The 25095-nt window shown below is 31.3% G+C and overlaps 1 protein-coding gene across 1 annotated transcript in view; it reads right to left on the bottom strand.

Annotated features, from left to right (window-relative positions):
- Positions 1 to 24576, bottom strand: part of LOC111701068 (isotocin receptor) — a 46437-nt gene extending 21861 nt beyond the window's left edge. The window contains exons 1-10 of the mRNA XM_023472200.1: positions 24486 to 24576; positions 24057 to 24149; positions 23586 to 23640; positions 22968 to 23079; positions 22186 to 22269; positions 20390 to 20465; positions 15611 to 15666; positions 15231 to 15308; positions 13930 to 13980; positions 788 to 865 (exon numbers count right to left, since the gene is read on the bottom strand). Of these exons, the coding sequence (XP_023327968.1) occupies positions 788 to 865; positions 13930 to 13980; positions 15231 to 15308; positions 15611 to 15666; positions 20390 to 20465; positions 22186 to 22269; positions 22968 to 23079; positions 23586 to 23640; positions 24057 to 24072 (606 nt within the window). The 5' untranslated portion in view covers positions 24073 to 24149; positions 24486 to 24576. The remainder of the gene's footprint in view (positions 1 to 787; positions 866 to 13929; positions 13981 to 15230; positions 15309 to 15610; positions 15667 to 20389; positions 20466 to 22185; positions 22270 to 22967; positions 23080 to 23585; positions 23641 to 24056; positions 24150 to 24485) is intronic.
- Positions 24577 to 25095: the final 519 nt, after the last annotated feature.

Raw genomic sequence — 25095 nt, 5'->3', positions numbered from 1 at the left:
ATTGTAATCTATTAATTAAAACTAAAAAGTTGAATGAGTTGAAAGAGAATAGAATTGACTAACATAAACACTTTAAGTTTAAGTGGTTTAAAAGTTCATCACTTTTACCAGAAACCCATACAAATAGATATTAATATACTTCAAAAAAAAAAGTACTGTACTGTACTTTACTGTCCTGTACTGTATTGTACTGTACTGTACTATATTGTATTGTACTGTACCGCACTGTACGATACTGTACTGTACTGTACTGTGCTGTACTGTACTGTACTAGACTGTACTGTACTGTACTTTATAGTACTGTACTGTACTGTACTTTACTGTATTGTATTGTATTGTATTGTATTGTACTGTATTGTACTTACTGTTCTGTACTGTATTGTATTGTACTGTATCGTAATTTACTGTATTTTACTGTACCGCACTGTACGATACTGTACTGTACTGTATTGAACTGTACTTTACTGTACTGTACTGTACTGTACTGTACTGTACTGTATTGTACTAAAGAGTACAAGCTACCGGGTTACCCGAAAAGATTAGACTGTAAAAACAATCAAAAAGTTAATAAAATATGTCGACCAAGTCCCCAAGCTTAAAGGTTAAATGAAGGTTATTAAATTCAGTTTTCAGTTTGTATGTAGGTATTCCAGTAAATGTACAGGAAGATCTGCAGTGGAAAAAAGCTTTAATATTTTCTATCTTAACTCTCGGAGCAAGAGGGTTCCTATGTATATTCCTTAGCTCTAGGAACAAGAGGGTTCCTATGTATATTCCTTGATCTTACCCTTTGTGTGACGTTAAAGATGTAAGCTTGTGGAGTACAGAAGAGGAAAGCAGTCGTGTACGCTACGATCAGAAGCTTCTAAATAAAAACAATTCTTGGCAAACAAAATTTATGGTATTATTTATGGTATTATGGTATTAATAATTTTTGCCAACTTGGAAAGGCAATGTAATATTCCCTCCTATATTTATTGCATCCCTCTTCCCTTCCTGTAATGAAGAGATAAAAAGTTAGTTTATTTTTCAAAAATCTTTAAAAGAGAATTTGACAAAACTCTTTCTTTGCAACCCATTTTATGTATCTTAATATGGGAAACCACACTAATTACCAAATAAATAATCTCCTTCGATCACATAGAACTTAGTAAATCACATAGTAAATCTCTTTTCAATCATAAACCTCTTTATTAAAAAGCTTCTGCAGTAAGGAGAACAAAAATGTTCTAGTATCAAATAAACTTGATTTTCTTAAACAAATTCAGAAATTTGCAATACTAGGCTTTTAGGTTGCTTCGCGCCCATCTTCTATTTAAATTGTGAACATGTTCCTGTTGTTTACATTTTAAAACAAAGAAGAAAAAAATTTTGCGGATTAAAAAAAAAATTCACTGATTTTCAAGATTTTGAATTTTTTTACAAAATTAAAAACCTTTAAAACACTTTTCTTTTAATTTTTATCATTCATAAACCTTCCCTGCGGTCACGTGATGTCCCACAAAAAATTTGGGCCCGATCGGTTAAGCCGTTTTGACGTTCATTGGATACAAACAAACAGACAAGCTAAATTTATTTATAGATTCAACTCGGATCATAAAAAATAAATTTAATTAAAAAAAACATTTAAATATTACAACCAATAATCTTCGATAATTTTTCGAGGCATTCATATAATAGTTAATATCTTATAGTATATTTTATTCTTTTATGATCTGATAGTTACTTTTGAAAATATTTATTTCTGTTTCGAGGATATTTGATAATAAAAACGACATTTTCATATTTCCCGGGAATGTTCGAAAATCCAGCGCCAGCGAAAATTATTTTAAAAACAAAATCAAAAACAGTATGAAATATTAACTATATACAAATTAGTCGAAAAATAATCAATGACTTTGTTCGTAATATCTGGATGATTTGTTCGGAATTAAATTTAAAAATTTCCTCCTTATGGACGCCACAGATAGAAGTAAGATTATTAGCGATCAAAAGCGCTTATTTTTCGCCGTACGTCTAAACCCCCTTTCATTTTTCGCGAACACTCCCTTTAAACTTGTGCGTAAAATGAAAACTAGAGGAGAAAAGAGGTGTTAACGTTGAACTAGTCGCTACCGTCTACTTCTGAACTTTCAGTGCGATAAGAATTTTTTTTATTTCGCAAACACTCCCTTAGGTTATTTTTGTGGAAGGCAGGTGCACAATTTTAGATTGAACCTTAGCCTAGTTTTCCTTTATGCTAAATTCTTAAATGTAAAATAAACAAAAGTAAGATTTTTACCGCTCTCTACTGAAAATAATAATAATAAAATTGTGCAAGTGACATTTTTCGATTCAAAATTTAGAGATAAATGTTTATTAAGCATATAACAAAAATTTCAAAAAAAATTCTTGTTGAAAAATTTACTGGTTATCACACAGTTTATAGAAATAAACTTTAAGTAAATAAGTGATTAAATTAACAGATAAAAGGCATAACAAATTTTAAAAAAACCTCCTTAATCCCCCTGAAAATTTTTAGCTTCAATTTTCAATATAAAAAATGGTAAACGTTTCAGTTTAAATATCAAGTTTTATGCTTTATGATTTATTTTTTGAATTTTGACTTAAATATCTAAAAATACTTTTTTTTCAAAAATCAAAATATTGTGAAAAATCAATATAATATACATTTACATTATGCTTAATTCCGTGATTTTTTTCACATTTAATCAATTTTTTTGTCTTTCATATTGAGCAATAACAGATTAAATCTAAAAACTCATTCAAAAAAAAATTAAATACAATTGTTGTTGGATATTAGAAATTCAATTTTTTTTTAACTCAATATAGCTTTTCAAAAAGATTGAAATCCGTAGATAAAACAAGTCAGTTTCAATCAGAGCTGAAAACTTTAGAATGAGATACCTTAATCACGATCACTTAATCTGATTATCCAATGTACACACTTTTGATTTTCTCCTTAATCCTCGTTTGGATATTTCTAGTTTCTACTAGACTGCATAAAAGTTACGTTTGATAAAATTACAGATACAATGCTATATCGATTGGACTTATATCCGATTGGATTAAAGTCAGCTGTTCATAAGCCGGCTTTTAGAGCATTTAAGCAAATATAAATTTAATCATGTTAATATCAAATTATATAAACATATTTTAGGACTATTGTCATCTTGAACGTCTTAATAATCATTAATCCAAAACTTACGTTCGTTCAATCGATTTTTAGTTATTGATATGACACCATCAACACCAGAAATCAAAATCGGTTTTTTAAAGTTAAAGAGTACATCTTAACATGACACGCTGATTGGTTAAACTTCTTTCTAGGATATCGAATGCGTTCTAAAATAATCCTGGGTTTAGTAAAACCAGGAGTTTAATTCTATTCTATTCTATTCTATTCTAAAGTTTTCAGAGCTGGGAACTTTTGAATGATGGATATCGGGATTAATGCTTGATCCACTCTTTTTGTTAATCTCCAGATTAAATATTGCTTGTTCTCTCTATGAATTTAATCTCCAGATTAATTAACAGATCGGGATTAAGGATACCACATTCTAAAGTTCAGCTCAGCTTACAAACTCGATGTAAGATGGTTCCATAAGCAACAAAATCATAATGCTACTTTTTATAATATTAAGTACATGACGTCATAACATAACCCCTAGTTTTATTTTTCACATTCCCTATTAATTCTACCAAATCTCAAGTTCTCAAGATTTGACAAAAAAGCAGATAATATGCGCAAACAAATTTGCAAAAATTCGTGGAATTTTAAAATAACTTTTTCAATAAACCAAAGTTAAAACTGAGTAAAAATCTATCAATTTACTAAAGAGAAGATCGATGTCGTAAAAAGTTAATTTTAAAAGTTATGCTTTTCTAATAAACGAAATTTTAAATGAATATATACATATGTACATCAAAGTCCCCTCCTGTAGAAATTTCATGTTCACAAATTTTAAGAATATTCTGAAAATTCAAAGATTTTGAAAATGAAAATAACTTTTGAAAACTTTATCCGATATATTTCCTTTTCAAGATAATTCATAAACTCGGATTAAAAATGTAGAATATGAAAGCCGGGGGTTTGGTAAAAAGGTTTATTGGGAATTTATAAAATTTCTCATACAACATCGTAGATATAATATAGTATGCAGATGAACAGTATCTTTCAACCCAATGTTTTTAAAACATTGAATTGAATTATAAATATTGAAAGAGAGGACAGGGGGGAGGGTTAGATATATGCATGTAATAAATATAGTAATAACCCGCATATCTTTGAAACCTGAACCTACCTGTATATATATACCTTAGACTTAAATATATTCAGTTGAATTTAGACTCTAGTTAAGGACGGTTAAAGATACCATTGTCGGTATAGTATAGAGTCTGATAGCTTTGTGTGTCTATAAATACACACTTAGACCTACCAGTGTTCGGTAGAGAGGATACAGATTGATATCTTTGTGTGTGGATAGACACACACTTAGACCTACCAGTGTTCGGTAGAGGGTATAGTGTTATACAGCTTTGTGTGTCGATAAATGCATGCTTAGACCCTCCATTGTTCGGTAGAGAGAATAGAGATTGAAAGCTTTGTGTGTCGATAAATACATACTTAGACCTACCAGGATTCGGTAGAGAGGATAGAGTTCGATATAGTTGTGTGTGGATTGAGACACACTTATAAAGAAATATTGGAGTAAGGCACTTATTACATGCACAACGAGTTGGCATCATATGTCACCCTTTCACATTATCTTCTCATCAGATTCATGCTCGAATGAAGATGAAAGAATCGTTTCTTCTATTTTCTCAGAATAAATATTATATTTATATATTTATTTTTGTGATTACATAAAGTACATAAATCAAGGTTGTTTAATGTATATATATCAAAGGGAATGAAGAAAAAATTTTAAGTGACTCTCTTTTCACGGAATGTCATGTCTGATTCACAATCAATTGGCATAATTTAAAGGGAGTGACCGGCTATGTAAGGTAGTTAAACTGAGAATAAAGTGTTGTGGAAATCTTTTTTCGGATTCATTTAAGACATATTAAACTTTTTAAAGATCTGTAAATCCTGAGTTTGAGCGCAAATTCGACGTTCAAAACTCCTACTTTGGGGTGGATACGTTTTCGGAATTAGTTCTTTTAATTATTAAATAACGACGATATAAAATGTAAAAAAGTTCTTCAGTAAACTACAGACGTTATGCATAGGAACTTGTTGATAAAATAAAAATTGATCTTATCATCAAAAATAAGTAATCTTGTTTAATTATTAGTTTCTATTTTCTCATTATTCTGGTTTCTCATTTTTCACAAAGATTTTTTGCAGATTTTCTAAAATTATTATTGAAAAGACGACTTTTGAAGAATTTGAAGAAATCTGCGAAGAAATTCAAAGAAAAAAAATTCAACATAATAATGAAAACGAAATAATCGATTTTAGCATTGATTTATTGACAAATTTCTTTAGAAAAATATGTTCCGAACTATCTAATTAGATTACTGTATGATTTTTACTTTCTTTTTCGCTGCATACTCAGTTCAACTACCTTACATAGCCGGTCACTCCCTTTAAAAAATCATTTTTACAGGGCAAGAAGGGCTAGAAACCACAAATGAGAACAATTAAAATCTTTAAAAAGTAACATGCCCCTTCATAAACGGAGGGTAACTTTAAATTACAGTCCTGTAATGACCTTTCTCGTTTTGACATCTAATGTTTTCTCCATTTATTACCCAACACTAATGTATAAGTGTATGTTTACACAAAATCTTACTTAGATGTAGACTATATCCTTACTTTATATCACATAACACACCCAGGAGAATTATATTTTTTTCTTCACGGTTAATTTATATAAAGGATAAAAGTTTTACCCAATCAATTTTTTTTAAAAGAGATTTTTTTTGTCCCCAGGACATGATCGGGTTGTTACGATCAAATCTCGGAATGTTTTCTATTGCGAAAGTTTGTGTTGTCTGGTTTTTTTATATTGATCTACCAGGGGTTGTAATCTGGCAGCACATTCATCCATCCACGCTTCATGCATTCTGAGAAGAGGGTTGACAAGATTTCAGCTGCCTAAGGGCGTCTTTAGCCTGAGAAAAATAGAGTGCAGGAATTCTTCTGATATACTGGAACAAGGCCCGGGTGCCATACTGATACGAAACATCACACTCATTGCTCCCTAACACCTGTAAGCCCGGATTGGATACCATACCTCCAGGTACCTATAGCTGACAACCATAGACTCTCCCTGCTTGTCCACCATTCCTCTCTTCATCATTATTCACTTGGATCAATTCACTTGAAGCTTCTTTCTTGTTGAGTCAAAGCACGCACCCTTTCGCTGCGAGAGTTGTTGACAGCGGCCCCTCTGTCCTACTACATCCGTCAGGTGGTCATAACTGCTTAACCAGATGTCGGCTTCAGATGTTTTTGAAACCACAGGTTTGTGTGGAGTGCGGGAATCGAACCCGTGAACACCAGTCTGGACACCAATCCAGTTAATTGTTGTGGACAAGTGTGCTTAACTTCAGTGATCTAACGAGAACTGGTGTCCGTGTCATACGCTCTCCACCCCCACCCCACAAAAAACTTTGTTGGTCTCTTTTAAACTTTGTTGGTCTCTTTTAAACTTTGTTGGTCTCTTTTAAACTTTTCGTGCTCTTTTCATCTTTGTCGTGCTCTTTTCATCTTTGTCGTGCTATTTTTAACTTTGTCGTTCTCTTTTAAATTTTTTTTTAACTTTGTCGCACTCTTTTACTTTGTCGTTCTTTTTAAATTTTGTCGTTCTTTTTTAAACGTTGTAAGACTCTTTTAAATGAATAATTCCAAAAATTGTATTTAAATTTCAAGAAATGTATTTAAATTGCAAGAAATGTATTTGAATTCCAAGAAATGTATTTAAATTTCAAGAAATGTATTTAAATTCCAAGAAATGTATTTAAATTCCAAGAAATGTATTTAAATTCCAAGAAATGTATTTAAATTACAAGAAATGTATTTAAATTCCAAGAAATGTATTTAAATTTTAAGAAATGTATTAAATTACAAGAAATGTATTTAAATTCAAGAAATGTATTAAATTCCAAGAAATGAATTTAAATTACAAGAAATGTATTTAAATTTCAAGAAATGTATTAAAACTCCAAGAAATGTATTTAAATTCCAAGAAATTTATTAAATTCCAAAAAATAAATTTAATTTCCAAGAATTGCATCTTAATGCCAATTCTTTCCAGCATTTGATATTTCACTGAGATTTAATTGTACTTTCACGTGTATTAAACCAACATGATAATATAATATATTTCTGGTTGATATCTGTTTCTCACTCACAACAGAATCCATTAGCTTTCAGGCTTTTCCCTGAATACTTCTATTATGTTTGTTTGTTTGTCAGTTTGTATGTTTGCATTCAATTAACGTAAAAACTGTTGAAATGATTGGGCCGATAAACAATCGCTTATATTTAACAAAAAATCGCTTATTTATCAGTCATCCTACTTTTCCTGCTAAATGACGATTGTTTGATTTTGAACTTTAGAGTGTGATAACTTTTAAATCACATAAATAAATATTTGATCCCTCAATTTTAGTAATAGGGCAATCCCTTCTTGGTTCTGACCACACGAAATCCAAGAGAAATTGATTTAATTCTTCGGACGATGAAATATGCGGATAAATGCTTGTTTTCGGATCCAGAGATACAAATAAAATAGAACGTTTCTAACGTGTAATCTTCCCTTCTAAGAACAAGTTTTCCGGTGGAAAAATTTGACAGTTTTTGTAGTTACAATAACAGACATCTTTGTGACATCAATCACACTGTTTGTTTAATGAATCCCTGCTGGTCAAAAAATGGAAACACCTATGAAAGTGAACAATTCTTCAGGGGATGTTTGGGGGGGGGGGGGGGGGGACTGATGTGGGCACCTGGGCTTAATATAACAGGCTAAAAAGTTTATCTTTATTTTAATCGAATAAATAATGGCATGCTCCAGTCATTGCATGATCCGAATCAGTACAGGAATTTACCGCCTAGTGTAGTTGTATTGTACATAACTACCCAATATAAAGTTGACCCAGCACGTTTATGCAACAAATGTAGGCTGGCAAGAACTAGGTGAAAACTGTGCAGAAAGCTAAAAGAAACGAGGGGGGGGGGGTCAAGGTTGCGTACATATCGGACCTGATTTAATTAAAGGGACAGACCGGCTATGTAAGGTAGTGGAACTGAGTATACAGTGTTATGGACAAATTCTTTAGGATTCATTTGAGACATATAAAACTTCTTAAAGATCTGAAATCCCGAGTTTGAGCGCAAAGTCGACTTTTAGAATCGCACTTTTGATGGATACATTTTCAGAATTGTTTTTTTAATTATTAAAAAACGACGAAAAAAAAATTTGAACAAAATTCTACAGTAAACTATATAGTTGTTTAGGAATAGGTTGAGAAAATACAAATTTATTTTATCATCGAAAATAAGTAATCTTATTCAATTATTGTATAATCTCTCATCATTCACAAAGATTTTTTTGCAGATTTTCTGAAATTTTTATGAAAAAACGAGATTTGAAGAATTTGTAGGAATCTGCAAATAAATTCATAGAAAATAAGAAATTCAATATAACGATGAAAATGAAATAATTGACCCTACATTGATTTATTGACAAATTTCTTTCGAGAAATATGTTCCTATAACCATCAGTTTACTGTATAATATTTACTTTATTTTCGTCCTCGTTATTTGATAATTTAAAAAAACCGATTCTGAAAACGTACCCACCCAAATTCACGATTTTGAACGTCGACTTTGCAGTTTTGCACTCAAACTCAGTAACTATACATCGTGTAAACGTTTTATGTGTCTGAAATGAATCCTAAAGAATTTCTTCATAACACTGCATACTCAGTTTAACTACCTTGCATAGCCTGTCTGTCCCTTCAATAGCATGAAGTAGTTAAGCCACGTACCGCCGGTTCAACCAGTTCTCTCTTTCTCTGGTTCAGTTTAGTCCTCCTTTTGTTTAAATCTGGTCCCAAAGGCGTAAAATTAAGCTATTTTAAAAAGATCTCAGCTTCACTGGTGGTAAAGAACGTGCTAAGGTTTTCCCTTTAGTACAGGGGATCTTGGCATAATAATATCAGGAGTAAATATAAGAGAGATATTTGTTGGATCTGCTTGAATTAATTCTATTAAATAAACAAGACACTCTTAAAACTGATGATGGTAAGCGTTTACATAGATATATTAGAGGGTAGAATCAGCTAGAATATGCGATATTTTCCACAGCAGAATCCATATGTACAATTGGAGTACACGACCAATAAACAAAGGTCTGTTTTTAGGGATATTTCAGGATCCTTTGGATACGAAATAAAATCTTTTAAAATAGACTATGGTATATGTTGAAACTTAAAGTATTTCTTTAAAAATTGTAAAATTTAACCTCTGAATGGGTATTATATGCAACAAGAAGGCCGTTAATGGCAGTCAAAAACATTTCGTGTAATGTTTATTTGGCATGTCGTGTCGGTACTATATGCCTACTTGGCCTAGCCTGAAAGATTATGAGCGGTCTGTGTATATTTAGACTGTAGCTTTAACAAAGATCTACACATTTGTACATTGTACACTATATTGTACTGTGTGAACTCAACGCGGCTGCGTATCCTGAAATTTTACTACGCGGTTTACAAAAAGTTGAATGTGAATATTTATATGCTTTCACTTCTAGAAAGATTATATTAATATTCCTTGAATGTAAAACAGGTTGCAAACAAAGTGTTCAACAATTAAAAGCGTTTCTGAACTGAAATAAGGAAAAGGTCGTTATCCTTGAACTGTTAAAGGTTTAAAGGGAACCCTTGCCCACTAGAAATTGCGCTTACAGTCCCTTTAATGGTGACGCATGACATTTTTCTGTTAATTCAACCAAAAAATAAATCCACTTCTATTCATCTTATTTTACGTTGTTCAAAAAGTATATATATCAATATAATACATTTAATGAAGGTTCTGTTCTCTCGAACAGAAGAATTGATAAATATGTTCTCCAAAAATATTTATATAATTTTAACTAGTAATAGATATAATAATATAGTTTTTTAATCGAATTCGAATTCGTCCTCCATAAGTCGGGAACCTGATCCCCTCAATTCAAATAAAAATATTTAAATAAACATGTTTCTTTGAAACAATGTGTACATGTTTATCAAGTCATGTTAATGTTCTACTCCTGGTAAACCATGTGTAAATGTTAATCAAGTCATGTTAATGTTCTACTCCTGGTAAACCATGTGTAAAAATGTTAATCAAGTCATGTTAATGTTCTACTCCTCGTAAACCATGTGTAAATGTTAATCAAGTCATGTTAATGTTCTACTCCTGGTAAAGCCAGTTCTTCATGGATCAAACAATCTATTTAATTAAGGTTTATTTCCAAACTGTTTGCATGATACACTTTAGTTGATAATTTAAAGAGACATTCCTAATCTTGTTTACAGGGTTACCCACAAAGAATGACATAAAGATCTTATATTTTATTATATTTTTATATATATATATGTTATATTTTAGTTCCCTCCAGCTGTAAACTCAATTCTTTATTTGCCAAATTATTTCATATTACATTTTTTTAATGGTTAAAAGGAATTGCGTCTTTGCCACAAACTCTGATTTTCTTATCTGCATATATCTTTGCAACTCAATGTAGTAGACCTTAAATAATTCAGAATATAAATTCTGTTAGATAAAATAATCTAGTGTGAAATATAAAATGATTATACCACAAGGTTGCAAAAATATAGTGATTAGAAAATCTGAGTTTGTAGCAAGGACTCAATTTCTTTAAGTTCATTTAGATTTTAAAAGTTCCAAGTCATCATGAATGTCTCATCGTTTGTTGGTAACCCTGTGAGACCTTATTGTAAATATCTTTGTTTATGAAATATTCTACCGCAGTTTCTGTGAAAAATATAAAGAAAATTTAAGTTTTGTTTATAAATCCTCTTGCAGAAAAACAGAAAATCAAAAATTAATTTCTACTAATTTTTTTAAAAGATATCCTTCGTCGATTTACAACGAAAACTCTTTGTCCCGCAGCTTAAAATTTAGCTCACGCCTGACGGATTTCTACACCACAATGCCAGAAAGAAAATGGCCACAAGAAAAAAGTTTTTAACAATCGGTAATCAAATAAATGTTCAGAAATTAAAGGATACCGTACTGTGAATCGATAGATGCACTGATCACATTAATAACGTCGATAGTTCCTTTAAGCTTGCCCTTTACTTTACAACCCAATAGTGTATATTGGGAATAGTATTTTTGTTATTTTCTTACAGTATCTATTCTTTCTATTTTATATTTAATCAGAATAATAGAAACACAGTTTTTTCTTCTGCTTTCCTTAGATTATATCCGGCGATTAGATTATTTAACATATCTTTTAATGATGTAGAATTTTTAAAAATTTTAACGCTGAAATTCTTTTGAATGCCACATGCTAGTCACACCCAAGGTTGCAAGGAAAGTTATGTCAGAGGTGTACACATCTTTTGTACTGCAGTGTACTGTCTCTGGGCGGTAATTTAAACGCAAGACTGATTGGTCAAGGTTATAATGCAAGGAAAGTTATGTCAGAGGTGTACGCATCTTTTGTAATGCAGTGTACTGACTGTGGGCGGTAATGATGTCAAAGCCTAACATGGAATCCATCTTTCACATAAAAGATCAATGAAATATTCTGGTCACAGGAACCTATTATGTGAATTATCAAAATTATCAAAATTTAATGCTTTTAACCTCCTTGGATACAAAACGACACTGATGCATCTATTTTTGTTTACAAATTCCGCCCAGAGAGAACTGGTTTCAATATTTACGCAGAGTATACGCAACTGGAACTTTCGTTGCATAATAACCTTGGTCATACCAGAGGTCAGAACTTCTATGTTATTAATATCTGTAGATCTTGGCGTCCTCAGAATAAAATCCCTGAATCTAGTAGTTATCTCATAGTATCCGTATATCTTGGCGTCCGCAGAATCAAATCCCTGAATCTAGTAGTTATCTCATAGTTATCCGTATATCTTGGCGTCCGCAGAATCAAATCCTGAATCTAGTAGTTATCTAATAGATATCCGTATATCTTGGCGTCCGCAGAATCAAATCCATGAATCTAGTAGTTATCTCATAGTTATCCGTATATCTTGGCATCCGCAGAATCAAATCCCTGAATCTAGTAGCTATCTCATAGTATCCGTATATCTTGGCATCCGCAGAATCAAATCAGTTGCTCTTAAACATCCCGTTCTCGTAACACAGCATGGATAATTTAAATTTAAGGATCAAGCATTTATCCCTCAAATTTAAATGTTACCACAGCGGATTTTTAGATCAATTTGTTAATTAGCACAATCTCAAATAAAAGTTTTTAACTCAGTAAAGATATATAATACGAAATCTGTCTTTCTCTCTTTCCCAATAGTATTAGAGATCAAAACTTGTATGTGAATTAGCGCTAATCTACATTACTTGACCTATGATAGGCTATCCCCTGTGAGAGTGTGAGCAGTCTGTGGATGTCACTGAGTCTGTAGAAAGCTGAGAGAAAACAGGATTCAGCTAGCTTTCTTTTAAAGGGTTTCAGCTACACTTACAATACATGTATTTATGTACTTATAGCCCCTCTAGTGTGAGAAATGTTTTTAAAATCTACATATACCTTATTTCACATGTACTTAATTACATCTTTACTCTATTGTTTATAACTCTATTAATCCCAGGATCAACACAAAAGTTTTAACCCTTAGTTGTTCTTTTGAAATAGGGAATTTACTATGTTTATACAGTTTGTTCTAATATATTGTAACCATCAGAACAAAAAACGGTTCGTGAGCTGCATAAAGAGATATGATGAAAGAGAACCTCCAAACTGTGAACATTGTTAAAAATTAGATTTTTGAAAATACTTTTATATTAGCTTACCATGAAAGAAACTGCCCAGAGACGTATTCAGGGGGGGGGGCTATGGAGGCTCAGTTCCCCCTGGATCAGTGAAATCTATTATTTCCAGGGGGTTTTTGGGGCCCCCCTAGATAGAAAAAAAAATCTGATCCCCTGATACATCAAATGTGTGAGTTCATGAAATGAGAGATATAGTTGAATTAGGCATTGGGAGTTAAACGAACTAAACTTTACACTGGAAAAAGTTAATTCAACTGATTTTCGTCAATCATTCATTTTATTTTAGTTTTAGTTCTAGAATCTGGAAAATGTCCTGAATCACTTCCGGTGTTCAAAATTTCTTGTATAAACGATAAAACAATCGATTTTATTGTTCTAATAATAGAAATAATTATATAACAAAACATCCATTCCTGAAAACACTTGTTTACCTTTTTAAAAACGTTTTTAAAAACTCCAATTTAAGAATCAAGAACATAACTAAGCCAATAAGCAGATGTTGTAGATTAGCGCTATCGCACACAAAAATTTCTACCGCTCCTCTTTTTTTAAACTGATTTTTTCCCACTTAAGCTAAATTTTCTTATTCCTATATCATTGTAACCCGGTGGTGTAAACCTTTGATATTTCACACTATTTTATCTATCAGAATACATAGTTTGAAATATCAAAAGTCAAGAGTATACATTGGACTGCCCATTATATAATAACACGAGATGGATCTATTTAAATCGGAAATCATGTTTAAGTAAAGTTCTGAATTTACATAACTATAATTTGGACTCTCCATTATATAATAACACATAAATCTATTTAAATCGGAAAGTTCTGAATTTACAGTCCAGTCCAGTCCAGTCCAGCATCCATTTTTTATTTTTAAATTTTTAAACACTAGTTAAATTTAAATCCTAAAACATGAAACCCACCTTAGACCTGCTTGGGGACCAGGAGAGGTTTACGAAGGGAGTGCAGATAACCTAAAAAAGAAAATTTTAACAAAAATATAGTTTTTTTTAAAGGGACTTTTCCTTGCAGTGTCAAGTTAGTCTCTATATTAAAAGAAGTGAGCACGATGTCCATGGGTAAACATTCTGTAAACTTAATCTGAATTTAAATCTGAACAATCTCAACATGTGGAATATATCGTCGTTTTTTAGCTTCAGAAGTTTTATTACTTTTTCTGCGTTGTAAATCATAACACCATGATAAAATAATTTGCCTTATTGAAATTACGACAGACCATTTTGGAATAATAGGACTGTTTTTAAAAAATGAAATGTCAGAGACGACTAGACATTCTCATATTATTAGATTGAATGGACACTGCACAGAGTGCAGACTAATATTATTCAATATTGAAGTAAATGTATAAGAATATAGAAGATACCAATATGCTTTAAATCGTGATACAGATACTATTTAGCGTGTCCAAATAAACATATAAAAATGAAAGCTAATTGAAAAGGCTATTAACAGTTTGGTTAAATCGCTTTTTTTAACACTTTGGTGAGAATTTTTTTTCTGCACATTATTGCTATTAAGCAAGCTTTTAGAAAGTGCAATATTGAAATAAGCTAAACACGTCAGATTATTGTGGAGTCTTTTAAAAGTCAACACACCTTAAATGCCTACAAACTAAAAAAAACACGGTAATGTCTAATTGCGACAACCTGTATAGTTAAAAAGTAAACTAAAATAATTACTTAAATGGAATATAAAGTGAAGCAACTATATTAATATAAAACAATGTTTCACCTAGCTTTCAAAAGAATTCTATTTAAGCGTTTGTAATTTTTTTATTTGAATTAATACATGCACGAAAAGGAATGCTTAGAAATGCGAAAGTCACTTTTGAAGAGAAACCACAATTGAAAATAATCAGTTTTGGAATTCTAAACACTGATATCTATACATACTTGATCAGACAAAGGAATTGAGTCTTTGTCACAAACTCTGATTTTCTAATTCCTATATCTCTGCAACCCAATGTCGTAGACCTAAGATATTTCAAACTATGAATTCTGTTGCATCAAATTATCTTAGTTTGAAATATCAAAAGTCTACAAGATGAGGTTCCATAGATATAAGGATTAGAAAATTTGAGTTTGTGGCAAAGACTCAATTCCTTTGTCCATTAATGGTGCTGATTAAGTCGGAAATTGCCATCTTTGCATGGAGGGTCACTTGAAATTACGGGCCTGCAGTATCTTTAAACTGAATATCGAACCTGTCTTCTATCCATAGCTGTTGCACAGAGGATATACGAGCTGAGATAGGGTCCCAACATCTGCAGTGATTTCATCAGCTGTAAACAAAACTCGTAAACCAAAATGGTGGAATTAAATGGCGGAAATAATTGCGACATTTTCTCACAAATGTTGATTGATTTCTATGAGGAAAGTACATTTCAGTACATCAGTCAGGGAGAATATATAATTCTATATCTGAAGGTGGATTAGGTAAGATAAGATAAAGATTAACATAATCGAAATGATTTCAACATAAGATTGGGACTGTTGCCAAGGGCGATTGCAGGAATTGATCTAGAAGAAGAGGAGGAGGGGGGCTGGTTTGGTTTGGATAAATATAAAAATCCTAGATTGTTACCTTACAAGTAAGGAAGCCTCCGTAGAAGTAGGGTAGAGTTAGAGACCAGATTATCTCTAAATATAAATATAAATTAGGTTAAACTCACATTCAAACTAAATTTTTGGATCAGAAAGATTTAAAAGAAAAAAATCTTAATGATTCTTAAAATACAATATTTAATGTACAGCTGTAAGGTCAGAACTTCCTAAATAAAGAAAATCGGTTAATCCGGTTCAGGGGGGTACTATGGGCGATCGAGCGTTGGATGTAAAATGGCCCCTCTGATAAATTTAGTAAAATATTTTCTTAGTTTTGAAAATTCACGAAAAAATTCCATATCTTTAATTTTTGTTATGCTTTTAATGTAATCCTGAAAGCGCTTTACAATCCAAGTCAAAACAGTATTTACTATCGATGCTTCATTACTGAATGATTTGAACGTTAGCAATTCAATAATGAAATAATGCAAGAATAGAAAAAAGAGGCCCTCAGAAATATCAAGGTCAAGTAGGAATAACACGGATTTGGTTTATTTTTTAAAGATTTATTTAAATATTTTATAGCTTTGGACATTTTGTGACTTTGAACAATTTAAAGCCTTTGTTTTAGGCTCTGTGCCCTTTGTTTTAGACATTTTGTTATATTAGAATATTTCATAAACTGCTGAAGATTTACGAGAAACTGTAAAGCTTTTTCTATTTGAAGATTGTTAAATCATAAAATTTGACAATCCATAAAATCCATGAATTTATTCTTGTTTCTTCAGATATTGAGATTTTTTGTTTCTAAAACAATATTTTTTTTTGAAAAACAAGCCATTTATTCTGAATATGTATGGATTATTTTTTGTTCTTTGATGGATTTAAAGTAATTTAGTTTTTGTCACAAACTCTTATTTTCTAATCCCAATATCTTTGCAACCTGATGTCGTAGATCTTTGATATTTTCAAACTGTTAATTCTGTTGAAATATAAAATCCTTCAGATTGCAAATATATGTAGGAATTAGGAAATTTGAGTATTTTGCTAAGATTCATCAATTTCTTTATAAGAATTAGGTGTTTTTAGTTCAAAATTTTTAAAGAGAAATGTGGTTGCCTATCTCAACTTGAACCAGCATTTAAACCACGTGTACATATTTAAATTAGCTATCGATCTCTATTCAAAATTTCTCAACTCAGGTTTCTCTTACAAATATAAAAATGGCATTTATCAGTGAACACTTTTTAAAGTGGAGAAAAAAAATGAGTATAATAAATATGTTTAATCTGAATAGAACATAATTATAAGAGTCCTAGTAATAATAAAATTGAATTAGGTTAATGAACATACAGCATACACGAGAAGATAGGGGGGGGGAGGCTTTATTTTAATATCTATATTTATATTAATACGCCGATCTAAGATTTGCATATTATATAATTAAATTTTTAATCAATTGTTTTATACTTTAATTTGGTGTTAGGTTAGATCCCCAGCGCAACTTCCCCAGTCACTAATTTCCCCAACAGCAACTTCCCCAACAACAATTTCCCCATGCAGTAAAACAGCAACTTCCCCAACACCAATTTCCCCATGCAGTAAAATATCAAATATTTCCGTTTTTAACATTACTCCAATGAACAAATGCGTATCCCAATTAGTATGATAACCTACCATCAATGTCAAGGGACAAATCTAAATCATTCTGAAACTGTGTGGAGAAAAGGAAACATTCAAAATGTGTAGTAACAGCCGTTTTGAAGTGAAGTTGCTGTTGGGGAAATTAAGAATTTTACTGCATGGGGAAATTGGTGTTGGGGCAATTAGTGACTGGGGAAGTTAGTGTTGGGGAAATTAGCGGCTGGGGAAGTTGCTGTTGGGGAAGTTGTGACTGGGGAATTTGTGTTGGGGAAGTTGCGCTGGGGAAATGACCTAACACTTTTTATTTTGTCCTTAGTTCTCAGTTCTCACCAGTGAACATTATTATTAGAATTAAAAGTAAACTCAAACAAATTATAATTTAAATTAGGATAATTTTTCTGAAAACTTATAATAAATTAACTTCTACGAAATAGTTCAACGTCTAAATTGTATTCCTTTCTCGCAATAATATTTAACTCACATGGCTCCAGGGAATGTTTATGGCCGATCAGAAGAGTTGACAATTTTTGCTTCAAATAATTTCGTATTTTATTTAGGAAATCCGCTAAAGAAATATGCTAAATTTGTTATTGTTATTATTTCATGTACGAAAAGCTTGAAGATATATTAGCAACAAAAATCTAACAGCCAAGTTCAATACATTTAATATAAGTTGGATATTTAATTTTCCATTTTAATTTGTAAAAAAAAGATAAAAGCAAAGTTGAAAGTTAGAATGGAAGACAAAAATTAACATTAAAATTCATGTTGAAACATTTTTCTGTAAAATAGTTCTTTATTTNCCTTCAAGGCCTTTCATGACGCACAGATTGATAAAACAACTTTTGTTATTGCTCAATTCTTTATGCCCTGACAGGGTTGTTTTACTACCTATCATGTACATTGTATGTGTGGTGATATATCAAACGATCCGTATGTTCACAAACTTTAACTTTTCACAGGGTATCAGAATGAATATGGATTTTGGAAACCGAGTTTCGAGAAAATTTTGAAAATAAAATTCTAGAATGTTAGATTTAAAAAAGAATAACTCCTTTATAATCTACTATTTTATACATCAAATGATACAGTTCCTAATAAACTTAGTTTTTTTCGATGCTAAACTAAGTATTCCGGCTTTTCTCAAACTTGAGGAGCTACAAGGTCACAAAATCTTACCAGTAACCTTGCATACATTTCACTTTCTCCTTCTGTATAGTTTTCAGTACAATCCCTTTTTATTCACTGGATGTTTATTTATGTATTCTCTTTTAGTAGTAATCTCTGTTAGGGTGTATGTATGTCCAATCATAACTCATGTACCCCTTGACTGATAGTTTCAAATTTTGATTGGGGAACTCCGTATTACCACGGGATTTTTCTTAGCTGGGTTTAAAGATTCTTAGTTCAGTTTCCAGTTAAAGCTGGGTTTCCAAGTTTCTAGTGTCTAATAAAATAAGAAATGTGGGTTGGAATGTAAAAAAATGGTTCTGTAAGAATTCTCATTATTATAAAACTATCATGATTCATGAATGTATTCAGAACTCTTATTAATAAAAGTTTAAAGTATTTTGTAAATGGATTTTATAACTTTTATTTTTAATACGTTCACTTTTTATAACACCTTTCTCTATCTAATCCATTAATCTTAATATGCATATTTGATTATTCTTTTATGTATATTATACTTGGCGTTTAGGGCGCCTCACGCCAATCTTCTACTTCAATTGTGAACAAAAAAAATCACGGATTTTATAAAAAAAATCGTTAAGGGCAAATTTTTGAAAATTTATCATCCATAAAACTTTCCATGGCCATGGGTCACGCGAGGTCCCGCAAATAATTCGGGTCTGATCAGTTTCGCTGTTTTGACGTTTATTGTTTTTATTGGGCCATTGAAGTACCAAAAAAATGTAAATTTTCAAAAAATATTGAAAATACCCCTTACAGGAGAGAAGCACAAAAAAGTACAATTTTGACCAGGCGCCGCAAATCACACTTTTTTTATTTAGATTATTAGGTTTTGTAACTTCAACCCTTTGAACAAACACCTTCTCAACGTACTTATTTAACAAATGCAATTTAAAAATTTTCAGATTTTTTATTTTTCTTTGGTGGATTTAGAAATATTTTCAACAAAGAAATTCCGCAGTCGCGTTGCCACAAACTCTGATTCTCTAATCCCTTTATCTCTAAAGTCCAATGTCGTAGACCTTAGATATTTCAAACTATTAATTTTGTTAGATCAAATAAACAAAGTTTAAAATATTAAGGTTTACACCATCATGTGTTGGAAAGATTTAGGTATTAGAGTTTGTTGTAAAGACTCAATTCCTTTGTATAGCTATTTTTTTATTCAGACCGTCCACAACATTTTTGAAGTCCGTTCTGCCTTTTTAACGTTTATTTTATGAAATACAAACTAACTAATCAATAAACAGCCCAACCAAATATAGATAGGTTAACCATATAATACTTATAAACTTTGTCTTAGTTCCAATCCCCCGAATTAGAAACTAAAGCTTTGATATAGCAACAGTATAGCATTACACGTCTTTGGGAATAAAAACTCGATAGAATATAAATCCGAAGTCTAGTATATTTGTCAAATTGTCTACTCCTTGATTTTTTCTTGTTATTTTCTCGGAGATAAAGATACTTTTTCTTTGATGAGAGTAATCCTTAAAAACTTCCTTTTTCATAAAACTGCATAAGTTAAAAAGGATTAGAAAAAAAACCTTTTTGCAACTTTTAAATAATATCAAATAGAATAAAAAGCTGATTTGGCGTTTTACCAATTACTCCTTTTAAAAAGAAAGGTATAGAAAGAAGCCTACATGTTTGAAATATAAAAAGTATAAGCGACCTAGAAATGTAAGCATAGGGCTGATGGGTTGCGACACGTTTAAGTAAACCTTAACTATAAATTGATGGATGGCTGTCACAGATGTCATTCATAGCTGTCATTCATAACTGTCATTCATAGCTGTTATTCATAGATGTCATTCATAGCTGTCACAGCTTTCATAGCTGCCATAGCTACCATTCAAAGCAGTCACAGTTACCATTCATAGCTGTCAACGCTGGAATTCAGAGCTGTCATAGCTGTCATCCATAGCTGTATCTGTATTTTACTTAGAATAAATAAGGCTGGAAAAAACTGGATGATAAACACCTGGACAAAGTGTAAACAGTGCTGTTGAGATATCAGCCAGGGATAGATGAAGGATAAAGTAGTTCATTCGAGATATCTGAAATATTAGAGATATTTGAAATATTAGAGATATTTGAAATATTAGAGATATCTAAAATATTAAAGATATCTGAAATATTGGAGATATCTGAAATATTAGAGATATCTGAAATATTGGAGATATCTGAAATATTAGAGATATCTGAAATATTAAAGATATCTGAAATATTGGAGATATCTGAAATATTAGAGATATCTAAAATTTCTAAAATACTCGAGATATCTAAAATTTTAGAGATATCTGAAATATTGGATATATCTGAAATATTGGAGATATCTGAAATATCTAAAATATCTAAAATATTCGAGATATCTAAAATTTTAGAGATATCTGAAATATTGGAGATATCTGAGATATCACAGATATCTAAAATATTAGAGATATCTGAAATCTTGGAGATATCTAAATTATTCGAGATATCTAAAGTATTAGATATCTCTGAAAAATCAGAGATATCTGAAATGAAAGAGATATCTGAAATATTGGAGATATTTAAAATATTCGAGATATCTAAAGTATTAGATATTTCTGAAATATTCGAGATATCTGAAATATTAGAAATATCTAAATAATCCAAATGAATACCAATATGTCATCTGAAAGGGACTGTAACCGTAATTTCAAGTGACCCTCCCTTCCATTTCCCAACAATAGTATACCCCTTTAAACTATTGAGTAATCAAGGATGAAGGAGTTGCTTTATATTCAATAAAGATTAATATTTACTTTCCAGATGTCCCGGAAAGTAATTATTTTCATTTGAAGTTTTGAAAACAGTAATGGACACAGAATATTCGGGATTTTCGACAAAATATGTCAGCTGAGTTGAGTTTATACTGTACAACAGTCTTAACTTTAGCTTCATTGGCAATTTTTAAACATCATTTTGGAGATAAATACACGGAGTTCTCCGCTCTCCATGATCTGTGCATAGAAGGTCACTGGAAATTTTATTAACAATCCCTTAAAAACTTGAATAAAACTAGAAAACATTTAATTGAAAAATATTTTTCAACCTAAAAAAACAAGAAGAGGAAGATTACTGCATAGTGTAAGTTTAATATACTTTATCTAAAAGAAAATGTTGTTGTTGTGCATCTTGTTAAAAACACTCTCAAACAGTTTTACAAACTTTCTCTTTGCAGTCATAAACTTTAAACAATGCAAAATATTGAAGTGCAAATTAAATTTAATTAAATCTTAAAATTTGCATTAAACTTTAAAATCAATCAGCGTGCAAGCTTTAAAAACGTATTACTTATGATATGTGTTAATGATCAGGGGCGTACGCAGGAATGTGTCCACTGTCCAGGGGATTTACATTTTTTCTTTCTTTCCAAGGTAGGGGGGGAGCATAGCCTCGTTGGGACCTCCTGGTAACCATAGATTTTACTGATATAATGGGGGGTGGTGAGTCCCCATACATCCCCCCTGTGTACACCTCTGTTCATAAGTTTGAATTGAACCTATTTGTTTGTGCTATCCATAGTTCAAATTTCAATGATCAACAGTTGTTTACAAAACCAAACAGATAAGCAGATAAGCAGATAAGCTGCCAATATAAAGGAACTGAGCGCTCGCCACAAACATTTGCACTAAGAGGTTGCAAAGATAATCCAATGATTTAGACTTGAGTTTTTTCAAAGTATAGTTTTTAAAACTAAATTTTTTCCAAAACTCAAATTTTAAGATTTCAAGTTACAGCAATAATATTTACCTTTCTTTTAGTTGATAGAACAGCGATTACTATTAGTAGATTACTAACTATTGTCACCACTGTTATCAGTGACATCACGTATATCTTAATATCCGATTAAATAAACTATTCTATTTACTCTTACTCTAATTTTCTAATCCCTATATCATGGTAACTTGATTGTGTAAAACTTAGATATTTCAAACTTCGACAGTTTCATTTATCACAGCTGGAAACTCTAGTATCAAGGCTTGATCACTTACTTTTGTAAATCTGAAGATTTTAAATTAATCTTTATTTGATATCCAGGAGAGTGTCTAAAACTCCGCCAATCAGATCGAGTGTCGACAGAAACCTAAGTACCAATCAAAGACCGGGAAATTTTGCACGAAATTAATGAGAGAACTCTCATTGGTCAGAAACTAAAATAAAATCAAAAGTGTTTAAGATGGATATCAAGATTAATCAAGACGGATATCAAGATTAATCAAGATGGATATCAAGATTAAGCGCACGGGATTAAGGGTTCCTAACACAAGAGTCTAGCTCAGAGACCGAATTTAAATTATTTGAGCCGCGGTTTAAATTTAAGCCGCGGCTCAAGTATGGTTGGTTCCACTTAAATTTGAATTAAATTTTTCAAGATTTAAGCCGGTGGTCAATTAAAACCGGTGTTGTGACGTGGCTTTAATTCATTAAATTCGGACACAGGTTGCAAAGAAATCAGGATTAGAAAATTAGAGTTTGAGGCGTTAAATCAATCACTTTTTAAGCTTGTTGTATTCTTCTGGTTTATTTTGTTCCTTAGTTTGCTGGAACTGGAACTGATGTTTTGAAATACAAGAGGAACTACAGTTACTGGAACACTCTTCCAGACAGAAACTAGTGTTCCCAGTACACTCTTCCAGACAGGAACTAGACTCAGCAAGATAATCAGATTTGTACATTTTATCCAGACATTTTTTTAGGAATAGTTTAAAAAAATGTATTTATTTTCAAGGATCGGACACTTAAAAAAAATAATATTGAAAGGACGAGGATTTCGAGGTGGTTCGGACGAGAAAATGAGGAGAATGTGGTTCGGACTAGAGATTGATGTGGTTGGCCTTCCTCCCCTCCTTCTGCATAGCTATAGAATATGTCACGCGTGCTACAAAACATTGCCATATAGTGGGATCTAGAAACCTGCGGCATTAATTACATATTTGATATGGCTTTAAAGCAAATACAGTACACTGCAAAATGTAAAGTCTGGTACAATGTACTGCAGAAGAGTATCTTTCATCCAGTTTTAATTAAACTTTAAATTTAAATCAAAATAAACAAGACTTTTTCCTTGAAAAAATATAATCATTTCCTTTTGATCAAATTTTTCGTTGAAAAGAAATAAAAAAGAAATTTAAAAATCTGATTTTATTTTCCTGATATTGTAATCTTCGTCGCAGTCCTCCTCCAAGCTGAAGTTCCCAGGATAAGCTTAAATATTATATATATAAAATCATGCACATTGTTTTACTAAAATTTATAAAACTTGACTTTTACGCGCCCATCATTTATTTCAACTGTGAAAATTTTCTCTTTGTCTACAAATTGTAAAACAATTAATAAAAAGCTGGAGGATTTTATTAAAAAAAAAATGTTGTGGATTTTTTAATCTTAATATAAATCGAATTTTGCTGGAGGCTAATTTTTGAAAATTTAATCATCACTAAACCTTCCATGTGGTCATGTGAAGGTCATTTTCCTGCAGGAATAACTTTAATTGAGGGATCAAGTATTGATCTTCAAATTCAAAAGTGTCCACATTGAATATCGAGAACCAGCGTTTACAATTAACAATACCCACACTAAAGTTCCGATCTCACATTATTTACTGTTCCATGGTTTCTGACCTGTTGTATTTTCCATCCTGTTAATGGAGTTGATGTACGGTATAATTAGTTTAGTCTAGGGAACTAACTTTAACATCATCTTAGCAACTACCACTGAACAAATATGTTATTATTGATTACCTCTGCTAACAAGGACTGTTCACGAAATAGAAACAAAATTGCATTGCCCAATAATATTCAATATATATAATTCAAGAGAGAAATTGTTGATTTTTCAAGCTTAAATCCGACATATAAACCATCTCACTGTATCTAGCTGTATATGGAACAAAAATTAAGGTTTGAAATTCTCGAAAATGTGATCTATCTCATTCAAAGAAAAAAAAGAATTGTATTGATTACAGTTCTGAAAGATTCAATTTGTTTATCATGTGGGGAAGTGGAAGTGGAATGGGGAGGGGGAGGGTATAGGGCTGAAATTTATCTTACTTGTACAGTATATCGATGTTAACTGTGTAAAGTTGATGTATATATTCTCCTAGGAATAATAACTGTGCTCTGACTCTGCAACATTTTACCTGAAATACAAATCCTAATTTATCTGTCTGGAAACTCAACCTCAACTTATAATTTTCTAATCAATTCCTAAATGTTTTCAACCTGATGGTGTGCATCTTTTCAAACTTAGACCATTAGAGCTAACAGAATTCAAAGTTTTAATATCTAAGGTTTACAAAACATTGGGTTGCAAAGATATGGATTAGAAAAACGAAGTTTGTGTCAAGAACTCAATTCCTTTGTCTGTCTCAAAACTGCCGGACTAAAGTAATTATCTCTTTATAGAATAAGCAAAAAAAAATACAACAAAGTTGTGTTAAAATTTCCCCCAATTCTAAGCAAAAAAAGGAAAAAGAAAAAGTACAGCTGCAGTGCTTCGTATTTCTATTACAACGTGCAGTTATTTAGATATAAGCTTTAACAGTATTCAGAGCACAAGCAGTATAAAAATCACGTGACATGTTACAAAATTAATTATCCCTTTAGAAAAATTTCAGAACTTTTTTTTCCTGCAAATCATTTCAAAATAAATTATCAATAA

Source organism: Eurytemora carolleeae, unplaced genomic scaffold, assembly GCF_000591075.1.
Source record: "Eurytemora carolleeae unplaced genomic scaffold, Eaff_2.0 scaffold277, whole genome shotgun sequence".
NCBI lineage: Eukaryota > Metazoa > Arthropoda > Copepoda > Calanoida > Temoridae > Eurytemora > Eurytemora carolleeae.
Note: the sequence above shows the minus strand (reverse complement) of the source record. Positions and strands in the feature narration are given on the sequence as shown.